The sequence below is a fragment of the Galeopterus variegatus genome, unplaced genomic scaffold (genome assembly GCF_000696425.1).
Source record: "Galeopterus variegatus unplaced genomic scaffold, G_variegatus-3.0.2 Scaffold762, whole genome shotgun sequence".
Lineage (NCBI taxonomy): Eukaryota > Metazoa > Chordata > Mammalia > Dermoptera > Cynocephalidae > Galeopterus > Galeopterus variegatus.
This window is the reverse complement of record NW_007726873.1, coordinates 331,864-346,547: the sequence shown is the minus strand read 5'-3', so window position 1 is coordinate 346,547 and position 14,684 is coordinate 331,864. Positions and strand designations below refer to the sequence as shown.

The window sequence follows — 14,684 nt, the reverse complement described above, 5'->3', positions numbered from 1 at the left end:
GGAAAAGAATTCCATGACGCAGAAATGTGCTGCTGCCCAGCTGGAGAGGGCAGACATCACACCGAGTGCTTTTCCAAATTGTGGATTCACAATCAGAAGCTGAGCCATTCTGCTCAAGTGGAAAAGAATTCCATGACGCAGAAATGTGCTGCTGCCCAGCTGGAGAGGGCAGACATCACATCGAGTGCTTTTCCAAATTGTGGATTCACAATCAGAAGCTGAGCCATTCTGCTCAACTTCTGTGTGGCGGAAGCAGAAGGGATGAAGCCTGGAAAACAGGTTGAGATTTAGTGTCCTGGGACCCCCACTCCAAATGCATGGCTGGTGCCGGGACAGCTGGGGTGGTGAGTAGGCTCTGGCCTGATATCACCCTGCCTGGCTCTGTACCGTGCTTGCCCTTCCTTAGCTCTAGACTAAGCCTGTGCTGTGCCTCTTGCAGTCATCCTCTCGTCAGGCACATCAGCCATGCGTGTCCTCAGTGTCACAGCCCAAGTGCAGCTTCCCTTACCTGCTGAGCATCCTTGCTCCCATCCTAATCAAGGGCCATTTTGTTCTTTCCATGGGAAGAGATGGAATATATGATCTGAACCTGACATTTGGCCCGTCATTCTGGCAGAATAATTCCAGGAAGATTTCCTTCTTGGCACGTGGTGGAAACACCTGTGGAGGTTCCTAGAATAAGCCAGTGCTTTGGAGCCCCTGGTCAGATCAAGAAGGCCCCAGAGGAGATGAGAGCTTCTGGTTTGTCTGTATCCAGTGATGGCGGTGGGTTGTTCATTTTAAAATAACTATTAGCTGGACTGTAATCTGAACCCAACACCCCCTCTGAAATAAAGATAATTTGTGGGTATATCATGACCCAGTTTGGGAAATTGGGCCCCCTGAATGATAGTTAAGATGTTGTATTCTTATGAGTTTATGGACCTTATCATTCCAGAGAAGAAAATACAGTGGTCTTTTAACACATATTCTTCTCAGCCTTTGTGTTTTTAGCACTCCTTTCCTAATTTATGTATATTCATTCATTCAGTTTATTTTTTGAGCACCCTCTATACATCAGATCTAGCATGAGGGGATGAGGACATAGGGATAGACAAGACACAGCTGCACTCATGGGCTCACAGTTCACATTACCAGGCAGTTACAATACAGTGCGGCCACTGCATTGAGGATCTGCATCCCAGGGTGCATGGGGCACTCGGCCACCGAGAGGTCAGGACAGTGGGACAGAAAGGATTCCCAGAGGAAGTCAGTCTAAGCAGAATCCTGAAGGCTGAGTACCTGGAGGAGAAGAGAAGGAAGGGCATTCTCAGCAGAGGGAACAGCATGTGCAGAGGACTGGTGGTAAGACAGAAAATGTTCTGTCCACACGTTTCCACCACATGCCGAGAAGGAAATCTTCCTGGAATGATTCCACCAGAATGACAGTCCAAATGTCAGGTTTAGATCATATATCTCATCTTTTCCCACTGAAAGAACACATGGCCCTTCATGAGACTAGGAGCCAGGACATTCAGCATGTAAGGAAAGAAAAGCATTGAGTGAGGAAAAGAGCAGGCCGGGAGCAGGGCCTGGGAGCACTGGCACCAGAGGAATGTTTGGATAGGAGTTCCAAATGGAGGCTGAGCAGGGGCAGCTGGAGAGGCTAGAGGAGAACAGAGTCCGTCAGCATTGTCTGTGGCTAAGTTGTACTCAGAGGCTATCACTTACTGGTGCTCTTGGCAAAGGCTGGGAGTGGGGTGTGGCGTGGAGGAGAAGCTGGTGCAGTGCACTGAAGAGCAAATGGGAGGTGAGGCTGTCGGTGCAGCACAAGCACATGCACAGTTCTTTCAAGAAGCTTGGCTGTGTCACCAAAAGGCCTGCTCCATTGTGTTCATAGCAACAGTATTTGCAATAGCCAAAATCCAGGAACAACTCAAATGCCCATTAGCACTAGAATGTTATTTGCCTGCAGTAGAATATTATACCACAATGTTGAACAAAAGAAATCAGACACAAAAGATTGCAAGATTTCTTATATATAAGATTATAAAACACAATGAGCTACTATGTGGCTTTAGGAGTCAGGATAGTGGTTGCCTTCCAGGATAATAAGGCTCCCAGGGGGATTCTGGGATGCTGGTTTATGGTCTGTTTCTTGATCTGGTGCTGGTTGCACAGGTGAGTTCACTTTGTAAAGCTCTATTGAGCTGTACACTTATTTGGACACTTTCCCATGTGTATGTTATACTGCAAAAGAAAGTTTATTTAAAAGAAAAAATAGATTAGCTGTGAAGGGATGGCAGAAAGCAAGAGTGGCAGCTGGTACAGGCCATGGAGTTAAGGTGGGGCTGGATTTTTGTTTTTCTCCTGGAAATACTTGAAAGTGTTCCTTACAGCTGAGAAGGGGCCACTAGAGATAGAGGAAAGAGAGGTTATGCTCAATGGAGTAAATCTGAAGCTTTGGGGTGAGTGGGGGGAGAGAAGAAGCTTCCAAGCACCAGGAAGGAGATAGGGGCCACTAGAGATAGAGGAAAGAGAGGTTATGCTCAATGGAGTAAATCTGAAGCTTTGGTGTGAGTGGGGGGAGAGAAGAAGCTTCCAAGCACCAGGAAGGAGACGTGCCCCACTAGGAGGGAAGGGGGAAAGAGAAGATTCTGGAAGGCCAGGAAGATATGGGGAGCCCTCAGGTGGCTCTGCCTCCTCTGGGGAGTGGAGTCAGGGTCCTGGTTGAGCATGAGAGGAGCCATAGGGATCAGAGTCTAAGGGGGGAATGTGGGACAGTGTCTGTGAAGAGAACCCCTCTGGGCCTGGAGGCCATGAGCCTCAGGGGCCACATTGTGGAAGGAGTGGAAGTGTGGGTAGTTGGATTGGCTTGGTGGGGTTTTCAGAGTGAGATGCTCCAGAGGAAGCCCAGGAGCTGAAGCACTTGGCAGGAGGGTGACCAAAGCAAGGGACATGGGAGTCAGCTTGGGAGGGAGGGACGAGAGGGAAGATAGGAAGGGATGACATCTGCAGTCATATGAAAGGGTTTGATAGCATGAGGGAGCTGCCGAATCAGTTCTAAGCACTGGCAGTGTGGCTGGGATGCTGAGGAGGTGGAGCCATTGGAATTTGGGTGTCCCTTCTGCTCTAATTGAGGATGCTCATGAAAGCCCAGTCATCTGCAGTCATTTAGCTAAGCATGTAAATACCCATCAGCACTGGAGCGGTGGCTACTCAGAGGTGGCTTCTCTGGGGAAAATGCTCGACATCACCTGTTCGTTTTGTACAGTTTGGTTTAAGACTTGTGTGATCATACGTGTGAAACTATATCTCAGCACTCCTGCTGTGCAGCTTTAGAATTACTTAACTCCTCTAAGCCTCAGTGTCCTTGGGTATTAAGTGAATACATTTAATACCTATTTCATAGGCTTGTTTCAAGAAACAATTGAGCTGCCATGTATGAAATGCCTAGCACAGTGCTGGCATTAATGGGTGTTTAGTAATTGGCTGCTATTATAGTTGTTATTTCTATTCCTACCAACCCTAGGGTCTGATTTTTTTCAAATTGGTGGATATGAGATTGATAAAAGTAAGACTCAATACTAAAGATCTGGGAGTCTTTATCAGGGAAATGAATACTCAACCAGCATTATAAAACTTCCAGAGCATTTCAACCACTGATATCTATTGTAACCCACATTTGACTTTGTAAAGACTGAAACAAGCAGCCCCAAATACTACTCCCACCCCTGCAGAAGAAACCTTGAGCTCAACTTCACCCCAGAACTGCTTTCACTTGGATCCAGCATCCAACCAGAGGAGATCTTCACCTGGCAAAAAAGCCTTTCTTCATAATATGCATAATAGCCATGGGAGGCCTGCCCAGGAACACCGGCTAAAGCCAAAACGCCATTTGCAAAATCTGAAACTAGGAGAGTTTTTCTTCAGTGGCTAGGGAGCAATTTAAATGCAAGGATGAGTAGAAGGTGGGAAATGGACAAGAAGACACCCGGAGCCTGGGTGGCAGCGCCTCTCACTGACTTTGTACCAGAAAAGGAGAGAACCAGAGGAAATTCTGCAATTCACTTCACAAACTTGATTGCACATGGGTATGTCTAGGAAGGCTTAGGCTGTTACTCCATCTGAGCAACTTGGAAAACTTTCTGTACCATGTTTACAAGAAATGCTGCCAGAGGTATATATTTGCCCTGGATCAGAGAAGCAAGCAGAGCCTTTCTGAAGGTTCATCTTGCACTTCCCAACTGTATCTTGCAGTCTTCCAGAATTTGTTGCCAACACTTACTTCTTCTTCATGCTTTGGGACCACATCTAGAGGTGACTCAAGGAAATAATTTGAACATTTCTGGGACTATTTAAAAATTCTATAAGTCATTAGACATTTATAAAATTACATTCATATCCACAAGAGGACATTTGTTTCTAAAAGGTGTGAACTTTTCTCATCATGTTGGAGAAGAAAAGGACTCGTCTAACTAAGCAGAATCGAGTAACTACTATGGTTGTATGTGTTTTGGCCTGAACTGAACAGAGACTTTAGAAATTTCTCATCAATGAAGACAGCTTTCTCTTGAGATGCTCAAATCATCCATCCTAAGATTATATCAGGCATGAGCAAGTCAGGCCATCTCATAGACCTAAAACTCTGTAGCATAGGACTCTATTTTGTGACAGTTCTGATTTCATACCTAGCATTTGAGGGATGTTCCTTAGAAAATTCCAGAACCTGAGACTCCATGGGTGAAGATTACCAGGTGACACTCAGAATTCTTTGTGGGCCCAGGGAATCTGGGATTTGTATGAGACAATTCAGGGAAATTTCTTAATATTGGCCTGGGTTTGAGGAAAGATGCTGGGATGAAAGGACAGGCAGAGGTAAAACATATCCCATAGCTCTTTTTCTTTTCAAAAGGAAGCTATCTGAATAACTATCTGTTAGGAAACTGTAACTTTTACAATCAATGAAAGGACAGGCAGAGGTAAAACATATCCCATAGCTCTTTTTCTTTTCAAAAGGAAGCTATATGAATAACTATCTGTTAGGAAACTGTAACTTTTACAATCAAGTAACTTTCTGTGTCCCCAGAATCACCTCTGTGATTTATAGTATGGGTGAAAGTGCCAGGGCACAGGTTTAAACCCTGCCTAACACATCTCTTGGTCAGAGGGATGTCTCTTGAATTCAAAGATGGGGTCATGACTGATGCTCTTGTCTCTGCCAAATGGGTCACCAGTAAGTTGAGCAAGCAAGTCTCATGGGGTATAATTAGGAGACCAACTTTATTTTTGTCTCCATCTGTCCTTTTAAACTTGCTCAGTGGGTATAATTCTGTTTCTGCTCCTGGATAAAAACTTGGGCACCTCATGCCTTTACTGATCACTCTCAGGTAATAAAAAGTCCCATGGCCATTGCAAGTCATGAACAGTCTTAATTCCAATTTACAAGTGTCAGTCTAAAACAGGAATTGAGACGCTTCATTGAGACTTCCCCCTCCCCAGTGAGGGCTGACTGCAGGTTCAGCAGGAAGGGCATGGTCCTCCTTTCCTCTTTCCTCTCTGCTGTTTCTCCTTCCCCAGCTTACTAATGGAGGTCTCTGCCCTCTCCCAGCAGGTCTGAAGTGGGGAGGGAGAATAAGTAAGGGGGATACAAAAGTTGGGGGTTGGTTTGGGGCAAACATTTACAACTTGTCCTTTGTTTGATGGACGCTTTCCTGATTTTCCTCAATGTAGGTAGTGCCTTTCTTGGGTTCTCTGCTCCCTACTCTACTTCACCTTCTGTCTCTGGTGTATACTTTATTGTCTCCCCTGATTGGGGATTACAGGGGTGTGGGGTGGCTTTTGCCCTGGCAAACTGGCCTTGTGGATAAGATTCCTTTTAAGCTACCATTGCCACCACTTCCCCCTCAGACCAATGTTTCTTCTGCAGACTGCATATCCATTCCTCGGGATTAATTGTTTTTTTGAAAACACAGGCTTCTTCAACTTTCTCACTGGGTCTACAGCTACAGGGAACACATTCAGACTCTTTAACTGATCCCATTAGGATCTGAGTGAGCTTGGGTTTCAGGTTAGGGCTGGGAAAGAGGACCCTTCATTCCCACCCTTTTGATAGGCTACAAAACTCCTGTGTAGCTCTTTCCAAAGAAATCCTCTTCACAGGAATTGGTGAAGGGACATGAAAGTCAACTACATTGTATGTTGATAAATTTTTAAAAAATCCTCCTCACAAATAGTCTCTCTTTTTTTATTGTGGCAAAATTCATATAGCATAACATTAACCATTTTAAAATGAGCATTTAGCACAATACTCTCTTAGTGTCTACTTAGCCCTTTTATTACGTCCTTCTGGATGAGGGTTGCGAAGTTAACATATTGGTTTATTTAATACTTCCTGAGTAAATTCTGCACATGATCTAGACTCTCACATGAAGTTTTTTTTTTTTTTTTCTTTTTGTCTTTTTTTACTGACTGGTAACGGGATCCCAACCCTCAGTGTCGCGCCCGCACCGCGCTCAGCCAGCGAGCGGGAACCGGTCTCCACATGGGATCCGAACCCTCAGAGGGAGCGCTGCCACGCTCCCAAGCGGTGCACTCTCCAGTGTGCCACTGGGCTGGCCCTCACATGAAGTTTTGCAGCTACTGTATCTGCTGCCTCAGTGGAAACATCTAATTTAACATGTTTAGTACATAAATTATGTCCTTAGTCCTTATAGCAGCTCTATAAAGTGGATATTATTTCACAGGTAAAGAAACAGAGAGGAGAAGTGGCTTGCCAGTGTTACGCTGATAGTGAGTGGCAAGGCTAGGATTTGGCTCAATCTGTGAGATCTGTGCAGCGGCAACATCAGGGTTGTGTCTACCCTGATATGAAATGATGGCCAAGCTGGCCTCCCTCCCCAGGCTGCTGTGTCCTGGACCCCCACCTGCCTCTATCCTTTGAGTCATCCTAGGAGCCCTCAAGGGCCCTGAAGACCAGGCCTCATGAGCAGTAGTGAAAGGTCATGTCAAGACAAAGCAAGAGCATCCATGTCCCATCTCTGCTTATGAGTAGGCAGGAGGGGCTACCCCAGCCCTCTGGACCTCCAGCCTGGCCTGAGTCTGGGGCCTTTTCAGGTGCTGGATGCAGAAGGGAAGTCCTCTGCCAGCAGAGTTGGCTGCTGGACTCAGAAGACCAGCCCTGCTCAGGCCCAGAGAGGAGCACAGAGCATAGGGTTTATGTGAGGGGATTGGGGACTGGGAGTCTGTGCTCCCTGAGGGAAGCAGGAGAAGGTAAGGCACAGGCCACAGTAGTAGGCCCATCAGGCCTTGAGGCACCTCACCTGTACAGCTATGTCACCTGCCTTCTGGTCCCAAGCTGGTGGGAGCCTTGTGGTGGGCTTCGAGTGTCTACAGCATGGAGGTCACCAAAGTAGCATTCATCTGCCTAGAACTCTGATGGTGGCTAAGGATGAAGGCCAGAGGTTTGGGTGGACAGCCTGGGAATCTGGGACCGCTGGCCTGGGCACCGTTCTCAAGGAGCGGCACTTGAGCTTGCAACTAATTTGCGTTCTTGCTTTCTTTTTACAGGGAACCCCAAAGGTGCCATGCTCACCCATGGGAACGTGGTGGCTGATTTCTCAGGCTTTCTAAAAGTGACAGAGGTGAATAAAGTAGACTTACTAATGTAGGTGTCTCTTGAGGACAACCTCAAGCCTTAGAGGTTTTCCAAACACTGAAATAATCCATATCTGATAAATATTTAGTTGATTTCTAAGAGGGCTAAGATCCCAGAAAGAAAAACATGTAAACCTATTTTTCATTTTTAACTTCAAAAATTGAGATACTTGTAGTTTGTGCAAGACCATTTAGAGAGTAATCCTTAATAACTTGTTTTTCAATAGGTCAGGGTTTAATTCAGTCATTTTATATCGAAGGACTACTAGAGTCTGAGAAACAACAGCAACTGCTAATTTATAAGGCTCTATTTAAAGGTAAATCTAAAATCAAAAAAGTTTGATATCTTGGCCTGACAAAAGCATGTTAACATTTTATAACCGGCGAAGCAAGGAGGACCTTTCCCACAAGTGGTGAGTATGTCCTACTTTTCATCAGGAGAAAGGAGTGTACCTTTTCATACAAGTTAAGCTTTGCCTCCACTGTGGAGAAAACCACTCTCCACGTTCATGCTAGCTGACGTTATGGAGTATATGCCCCAAGCAGTTGTATATTTTGGTAGAAAATTGTGAGGGACTGTTGGTAGCTGAGCCCTGGTTAGGAGCCATGAGCCAGGTTCCCCAGGTTTGTCCAAACTGGCCCAAAAGCCAGCCCTGGAGAGTGAAGGCCTCTGCAAAAGGGCACACAGCAGGAAGTTCAGCAAAGGAGAGTTCCTGAAGGCATGTACCCACTCCTGAGTCCAGGCCTTGTGCAGGGTTCACCCACCTGGCTGGGGCAGCCCCTGTCCCTAGGGTCAGTCCCATCTGTGAGACCTGGGCTGGGGCCCTACCTGTGCTGGTGGGGTGAGCAGGGCTCCCTCTCAGCTTTCCCCTTTAAGGCCCTGACCCCAGGCCATGGCTTGTGAGACCACGTTCAGCGACCTTCAGGGCTCGTACCCCAGCCATAGTGGTGTAGTAGTTCTTTGGGAGAAGGACTAGAAAAGTGCTGACAATCCAGACCCTCTGAATCCCTGCCCAGATGGTCCAGGGAGACTGGGGAAATGGGACTGGGCAGATCCTGCAGTTGCGGGAGGAAGAGGGGAGAGCCAGGCTGGTGCCAACTGACTGCAAGTGAGCTGCAGGCCCTCCCGAGAGGAGACTTCCCTGCGGAGCCCGGCTCTGCTGGTTTATGTGTGCTTCATTTGGCTCTTTGCTTCTGCAGATAACCTAGGCCCACTGGCGCTGCGACCTAACACTCCGCTTCCTATGCTGCCCTGTCTCTCTGTCACTCTCTTTTTTCTTTCTGCATCTTTCCTCCCTCCCTCTCTCTCCCTTCCTCTCTCTCTCTGTCTCTCTCTCTCATTTTTTCTCTCTCATCTCACCTCTCTCTCTCTGTCCTCACCCCTCCGATCCCCTCCCCGCTCTTCCTGTTTGCCCCTCCAGGACCATTTTCTCTTTATTGTTTTATGACTCTCTTGTCGTCTTCCTGTCAGTGTTTCTTTCCTTTCTGTCTCCCATGCCCGTCGCCTGCAGAAAGTGATCTTTCCGAGACAGGACGATGTGCTCATCTCCTTCCTGCCTCTGGCTCACATGTTTGAGAGAGTGATCCAGGTAAGACGCCTACCTGACTGACCGGGCCTTGCCTGGGCTCCTTCTGTTTTCTTACAGAGTCAGTGGGCTCCCACTTGTGCGGATGTGCACATTTCCTATTTGCCTTTAGCACACATGTTTGAGCGAATGGTGCAGGTAAGGCCCTGGCATCAGGGAGGCACAATTTGTGCCTAGAACTCATAACCCTAGCAGAGTGTCACTTGTCACTGGTGGCATGAAGTAGGACCAAACTGCCCTGTCCTCAGAAGGTACCACAGGGGTCAGAGAGGGTCAGAGGACCTTGGCCACCTCACCTGTCCTTCCTGGGAGCATTGCTCCAGGGAAGACCCCAGGCCTGCCCTCTCTTACCCATGGACACACCTCAGCTGAGAGAGACCCCAGCTGATGGCATCGGCTCAGAGAGCATTGCAACTTTGCAGAAGTGATTTACCATTCAAGCTCTGTGCAGTACAGCTCGATTTGTGGCCCAAACTCTTATGTTCCATGACTTTCACAGCTCACAAACTCCTGAAAAAGAAAACCAAACAGTAAAACTGGGGAATCAAACTGTCATTGCTCCTCAGGTTGTAGATGGGGATAGGTGTTAAATTGGCCCTGAGACAGGCCTTATGGGGGTACAGAGGGAGTGAGGGGAGGAATCCATATGTGTTTTTGGGCACAAAGAATTCTCCGTGTGTGTGTCACCCAAGGAACCAGTCTGTGAATAAACTGTGTCTTCTAAGCTTTTGCCTTGGGGGTGATCTGGTATGATGGGGCATGCTTTTCACCTCTCTAGACCTGGATTAGAATGCCAGCAATTACTGTTGACTAGTTTTGTGACCCTGGGCAAGTCACTTTTCCTGTCACAGCTTTGCATTCCTCACCTGTAAAATGGGGATTAGGAATGATACCTCCCTTATAGAGTCACTCTGAGCATTAAAGGAAGGAGCACATATAAGACCCCTGGTGTACTCCTAGTCCCATTAGGAACCATACAGGCTCCCCCTTGGCCTCCCACTGAACAGCACCCATGGCCATCTTCAACAGCATCTCCAATAATCATGGGGACTGCATATCTGTCCAGAGTTGCCGAGATATACCTGGGGAAAGCCACAGACTCTCTAAGACCTGGAGCAGAGCCATTACTAGGGTGTAATACATCTCAGAGACATGGGAGGCCCACGTCCAGGGTTTGGGAGTGGGTGTAAGGGGCAGGCACCAGTGAGGATGGCTGCTTTGGCATCTCCCAAAGGCTCAGGGTTCCACCCCATCTCCCACTTCTCCCTGTGCCTGAGTGGGACTTAGTGAGAAAGGGGAGGGAGGACACCTCAGATAACATTCTTAGTGTCTCATGGCAGCAGCCAGAGCTGGGTCAGGGAGTCATGGGTGCCCTCCATGTAGGGCAGAACTTTGAGCAGCTCTGGATTGCAGCCAGGAGTGACCACCCTAAGGGACTCTTCCCTTCCTGTCCTTCCAGTCTGTCGTCTATTGCCATGGAGGGCGTGTTGGCTTCTTCCAGGGAGATATCCGCCTCCTCTCGGATGACATGAAGGCTCTATGCCCCACCATCTTCCCTGTGGTCCCACGACTGCTGAACCGAATGTACGACAAGGTGAGTCCGGCAGGGAGTCTCTGGCCAGGCTGAGGGGCAGCGTAGCTGCTTGTAAGGACAGGATCTGGAGTCTCCAAAACCTGGATAGGGAGATTTTTTTCAGGAACTTCAATCTCCACAATGTTCCTGGACCTTGGCAATGTTAATCTTCAGGTCACTGTCACACATTCAAAGACTTCCTGCAGGGGTGAAATGGAGCGTGGCTTCTCTGCTGGCCAGGCTGGGCCCTTCGCCTGAGGGGTAAGTCTAGAGGTGAGACATTCAGGCCCCACCAGCTGTTTCAACTTGTGTGCTGCAGATCTTCAGCCATGCAGATACACCATTAAAGCACTGGCTCCTGGAGTTTGCAGCAAAACGTAAGCAGGCTGAGGTCCGGAGTGGAATTATCAGGAATGATAGTATCTGGGATGAACTCTTCTTTAATAAAATTCAGGTAAGAAAATGAACAAGTGATTATAGAGTGACACCTAAGTATCCAGTGTGTGACCTTATAGGAGAATTACAGAGGTTCATCCCAGTGGCCTATAGTCTTGTGAAATAATAACTCATTTGCTTGTGTAATCAAAGCTTAAGCTACAATTGAAATTTTAAAATAGTCATTTTTATCTTTGGAGATATTTGCCAAAAGGCAACCAGTGAGAAGAACCTTTGGGAAGTGACCTCCAGAAGCTCCTGGCGCCTGAAGGTTCTCTTGCCCCTTCCTGTGATCCTGGCCATGATGGCTTTCTAGCAGCATGAGATTCTAACTGATGGCAAAGAATCTTCTTTTCCTTTTTTGTGTCTTGTCCCTGTAAACTCTCCCAAATCAGGCCAATCATGAATCACTCATTTCTGTATCTCCACTAAAGTTTTCAAGCTCTGTGTTACCCAAGGAATCTGTAGTTAGTTAATAGCACTAATATTTTTTTCTTGCTGCTCTATTTTTTTTTTTTTTGTCCTATTTTTCATGACTGGTAAGGGGATCGCAACCCTTGGCTTGGTGTCACCCGCACCGCGCTCAGCCAGAGAGCGCACCGGCCATCCTTATATAGGATCCGAACCCGCGGCGGGAGCGCCACTGCGCTCCCAAGCGCTGCACTCTCCCGAGTGCGCCACGGGGCCGGCCCCTCTATTTTTAACGATGACAATTAATGTTTAAACTCTTGGCCCAACTTACAGAAACAAAGTTTTTCAAGTGTTCTTTGTCCTCTGCAGTGCATAATAGATAAAGCATGGCATTGATTTATACAGGAAAAAAGGAAGTGCCATTAAAATGGAAGTTGAAAGAAATTGTCCTAAGTAATTGCTTTGGATCAGTGAGAATGATGAGAGAGTGAGGGAGCAGCTGTGTATTTTAAGGAAGGGAGAACTGATATTATAGAATGTCACACAGACTTAACGGCACTTATCTCAAAAGGCATGAAAGATGTCGTCATATTGTGGGTTGAGTTGCAGAGCTAATTAGGTTTATTATTTGGAACGGGAAGGGACTTCCTCAGCTCATGTGTTGTACAGCCTCAGGCCTTCTCTCTGACCCCAACCCTAGTGTCCAGGTAGGGTCCAATTGTTGAATGTTGACTTTGGATGAGACCCATATGGGCTGGACATCATCTCAGGCATTAGAAACATTGGCAGGCTCTTCTCTCTTCCTGCAGGCCAGTCTTGGAGGGTGTGTACGGATGATTGTTACTGGAGCTGCCCCTGCATCACCCACAGTCCTAGGATTCCTCCGGGCAGCTCTTGGGTGCCAGGTATTGTCATTGTGTGGCCTTCCCTGGGGCAGTGGGATGTGTGTTAGGACAGGAAAATTATATAACCTCTACTGTACTGAGAAATATCCAGGAACAAGATTTTTATGGGGTAAAAGCTCCCTCTTCCCAGGATGAAAAAAGCCCAGAACCAGTGGAAGCTGGGATGGCCTTGCCACATACTGGAAAGCCCAGGTATATTCACTCTGGGAAATCCCTTTACCTGGGCATTGGGGGGCAAAGGGCAAAGGGATCATATAAATTATATAAGGATCATCAATGTGCTGGAGAACCTGTACCACACTTGTACTCTGTCTCTGTATTCTCCAGCCTGCCAAATATCTCCCAACCCAGAAAAAAGAGCACAAAGGAGGAGATGAAAGCCCATTTGTATGTTATTTGATTCAATAGGTTTTGTCATCTCTAAAAAAATTCATCCCTTTATTTATTCAATTAATATTTATTAAGTTCTTCCATATGCAGGGTATTGTAACATGATTGTGGCCAATAGGTTTTAAGAAAAGTAGATACATATGTTTTATAATTGTGTGTGCTTAAATGTTTACACCTTAGAAGCCATGAGCTTCTTATGCTGTCCTCCTATTCCACACTAATGTGGCCTGACCACTTATAAAGGCAAACTCTCCCACATGGTGTATTCATGCAAACAAGTGAGGCTCAAGGGGAATATTTTACAGAGTCAAAATAAAACATATAGTGGATTTAAAAAAAATTTTTTTTAGTGGCTGGCCAGTATGGAAACCTGAACCCTTGACCTTGGTGTCACCAGCACCACACTCTCCCAAATGAGCCAACTGCCAGCTCCTGTAGTGGATTTAAAAATGTTTATCTTTGGTCAATAAAAAAAAGACAAAAAGAAAAAAAATGTTTATCTTTAATACATTTTATCCAAATGAAAATTAGATCCCATGGTTGCAAATAGGTCAGAAATCTTTACCCCAAACTACATAACCTTATCTACTAAGCGTCTGTGGTAAAAACAGCACTTCTAAGCAAATGTGGCCTGCTTGTTGTCTGTGCTCAGCTTCAGCTGGAGTTACCTACCTCCAGAGCATCACCCCTCCCACCATCCTCAGCCTGGAGCAGCCAGAAGCTCAATGAGAGGTTAGCTGGCTGAAAAGTCAACTCTGGGAGGGTGTGTGCTCACAGTGTGGTTTCCATGTTTTGTTTAAAGGTTTATGAAGGTTACGGCCAAACTGAGTGCACGGCTGGATGTACCTTCACCACGCCTGGGGACTGGACCTCAGGTAGGATGGGCTAGAGATGTGGGAATGGTTCGCAGGCCACTGTTGAGTAAAAGCAGAAGACTCTAAAACTCTCTCTTGGAAAGTAAATTTGCATGAGCACTTAGGAAAAAAGCAAAAGAAACAGAAGAAAAACATTACTGGTGGTTACGATTAGGTTGTATCACTATGGATCTGTTGTTTTCTCTGTTACATATTTTTCACTTTTCTATTTTTTTGTACTTTCCTATTTCTTTTATAGATAAATAGAAGTTTATGTTAAAAAGAAGTAATAGGTCACAAGATACAACTCCAGGTGAAAAAATACTTATAATAGTATATCGGATTTTATAGATTCTAGATACCACACAGCCTTGCTTACAGTTGTTTTACAAGGAAGGAAACAGGCTGTGAATTGGATATGACCTGTAAAGGAGAGGCAGGTTCATAGTGGCCACAGTACTGTTTCTTAAAGGGTCATCTCAGAGGCCTTTTGGGAACTATGGTCTCCTGTAATATTAATGTCCAGAAGGCAGCAACAACCTTAGAAAGGAGCAGCTGCCCTCCACACCCTCATTCTGAGGAGATTTATCTTTCATGGAGGAAGCAGGTCTGTAGTAGGTGGCCTGTGGATTGATTTACAGCAGATACTGGAAGAATCTGAAAACCACTCAGCGAAAGAATCCTTCAGGATACTGACTTCCTCTGTGAGCCTAGGGCTCCACTCTGTGTTTAAATTTGCTCAGCTAAAAACTGGAAAATTTGGGATGATATGTATGCAAAACAAATGTGCTCATTAACGTAATACTGTTTTTCAAATACCTTGAGATAGTTAGCAGAAACATGATAGGTGAATTTCAATTTGAAATCGTATTTAGCCAAGCTAACTATAGAAGCA

The 14,684-nt window shown here is 46.3% G+C and overlaps 1 protein-coding gene across 5 annotated transcripts in view; it reads left to right on the top strand.

The window, feature by feature from the left end:
* Positions 1-14,684, top strand: part of ACSL6 (acyl-CoA synthetase long-chain family member 6) — a 66,299-nt gene that overhangs the window by 32,036 nt on the left and 19,579 nt on the right. For 2 of the 5 annotated variants that reach the window (XM_008572173.1, XM_008572175.1), the window contains exons 10-15: positions 7,549-7,622; positions 9,282-9,359; positions 10,681-10,815; positions 11,114-11,248; positions 12,450-12,545; positions 13,738-13,810. In XM_008572173.1, coding sequence (XP_008570395.1) covers positions 7,549-7,622; positions 9,282-9,359; positions 10,681-10,815; positions 11,114-11,248; positions 12,450-12,545; positions 13,738-13,810 — 591 coding nt within the window. Of the gene's footprint in view, positions 1-7,548; positions 7,623-9,146; positions 9,225-9,281; positions 9,360-10,680; positions 10,816-11,113; positions 11,249-12,449; positions 12,546-13,737; positions 13,811-14,684 lie in introns of all 5 variants that reach the window. The other 3 variants (XM_008572172.1, XM_008572174.1, XM_008572176.1) reach the window with 2 other exon arrangements.